The following is a 1,616-nucleotide window of genomic DNA, read 5'->3' as shown; positions in this document are numbered from 1 at the left end:
ATATATAATTAGTCTGCATAGTTAATTTTAAAAATGAATTACAAACTAGAGCTGTGCAATATATTGCAAATGTATGGTCATCTAGTATCAATATTTTAAAGGATTGCTTGGACTTCAGTAATTTATAGCTCAATGATACAGACTTTACATACTAATATATTTAGTCAGTCCAACACTCAGTAGCCTTGATGGCCACACCTGGTTTAGATGGTGCTGTTGATTTATCACAGTTTATATTGTCGCTGCAACAATATCACACATTGCAAGTTTTTCTAATTTTCTGCATCCCTATTTATTTAAAACTGAATACTTGTCACCTCCCGTATCTTTTTTTTTTAAAACTATTTTCTTCTTGTCTTGCTTCAGGGCACCCTGAGGAACATCCTGGTCTCTGTGGACCAGGGGGAGACCTGGAACACGGCTCAGCTGCCGCCTGTTGGTCACGAGCAGTTCTACTCCATCCTGGCAACGAATGAGGATATGGTCTTCATGCATGTTGACGAGCCTGGAGGTCAGCACTAATGTTTATTTATACAGTAATATTGGCAGTTACTGACGATGTGGTCTTCACGTGAGAACGTGTTATCTTATATAGAGAGTCTAAACCAGAGGGTTTTTATTTGTTTTAGGCGCTAAAAGAAAGAGGTGTGTTCAATATTGTGATTTTATTCTCAGGTTTGGCACATTTGGCTTGTAGTAATAATAAGAACTTAAACATTAGTGTAATATTTTGCCCAGCTGTGACTCACAGCTGTAGATCAACTATTTTAATGTGTGACAGTTATAAAGTTATATAGCTTTATTCACAAATTCCCTTTTTTTCAATTAACCATTTCTGAACTTGTAACTGCTTCTCAGTGTCTTTTATTGCTCAACTAAAAAGCCTCGCATGTTCCTGTCTGCAGATTCGGGTTTCGGCACAATATATGTATCAGATGACCGAGGCACTGTGTACTCAAAGTCACTGGAGCGCCATCTTTACACCACCACGGGAGGAGACACAGACTTCACTAACGTCACCTCCCTCCGAGGAGTTTTCTTCACCAGTATCTTGGCTGAAGGTACCTCTGTTTGTTCCTAAATAATGAAAAGGAAAAAAAAAACACACACCTGTGCTCAGATTTCTTTTACAAACACACCCGCACTTGAGTGCTCCATTTCATGCCAGTAGAAGGGTGTGAATTAAATATTTAATTAGTGGTTCAGCGTTAAAAGAGATGTCATGCTGAAGCGGGTGACCGGAGGAGAAAACATTTGATCGAAGCTGCTGCATGGTTTTCAGAAAGAATATATTGCACTATAGCTTGTTATCAGAATATGTTTGCAAATATTTTATTGGACTTATTAGATTTAAATCAGAAAATACAGAAAACATAATTTACTTGTGAATTATCATTAGAGGAAAAATCAAAATGAGCCAAAATAGGAATCAAATCGTCAAAGTTTTGGAATTGGCTGAAGAAACGTTGATCAATGCATCTCTTAAAGGGGCAATATTATGTGTCTCTCAGGCATACATTTAAATACTATACCATAATAAAGTATCTATGTCACCTTTAGTTGTTATTAAAATGCTGTTTTTATGTTTAAATAGAAAATAAACTTATCTTCTCATC

General features: G+C 36.5%; 1 protein-coding gene across 1 annotated transcript in view; it reads left to right on the top strand.

Annotated features, from left to right (window-relative positions):
• sort1b (sortilin 1b) overlaps positions 1–1,616 on the top strand; it is a 15,246-nt gene that overhangs the window by 6,618 nt on the left and 7,012 nt on the right. The window contains exons 9-10 of the mRNA XM_014020094.1: positions 367–511; positions 906–1,061. Coding sequence (XP_013875548.1) covers positions 367–511; positions 906–1,061 — 301 coding nt within the window. The remainder of the gene's footprint in view (positions 1–366; positions 512–905; positions 1,062–1,616) is intronic.

This window comes from Austrofundulus limnaeus, unplaced genomic scaffold, assembly GCF_001266775.1.
Source record: "Austrofundulus limnaeus strain Quisiro unplaced genomic scaffold, Austrofundulus_limnaeus-1.0 Scaffold3, whole genome shotgun sequence".
NCBI classification, from domain to species: domain Eukaryota; kingdom Metazoa; phylum Chordata; class Actinopteri; order Cyprinodontiformes; family Rivulidae; genus Austrofundulus; species Austrofundulus limnaeus.
This window is presented reverse-complemented; position numbering and strand designations above follow the sequence as displayed.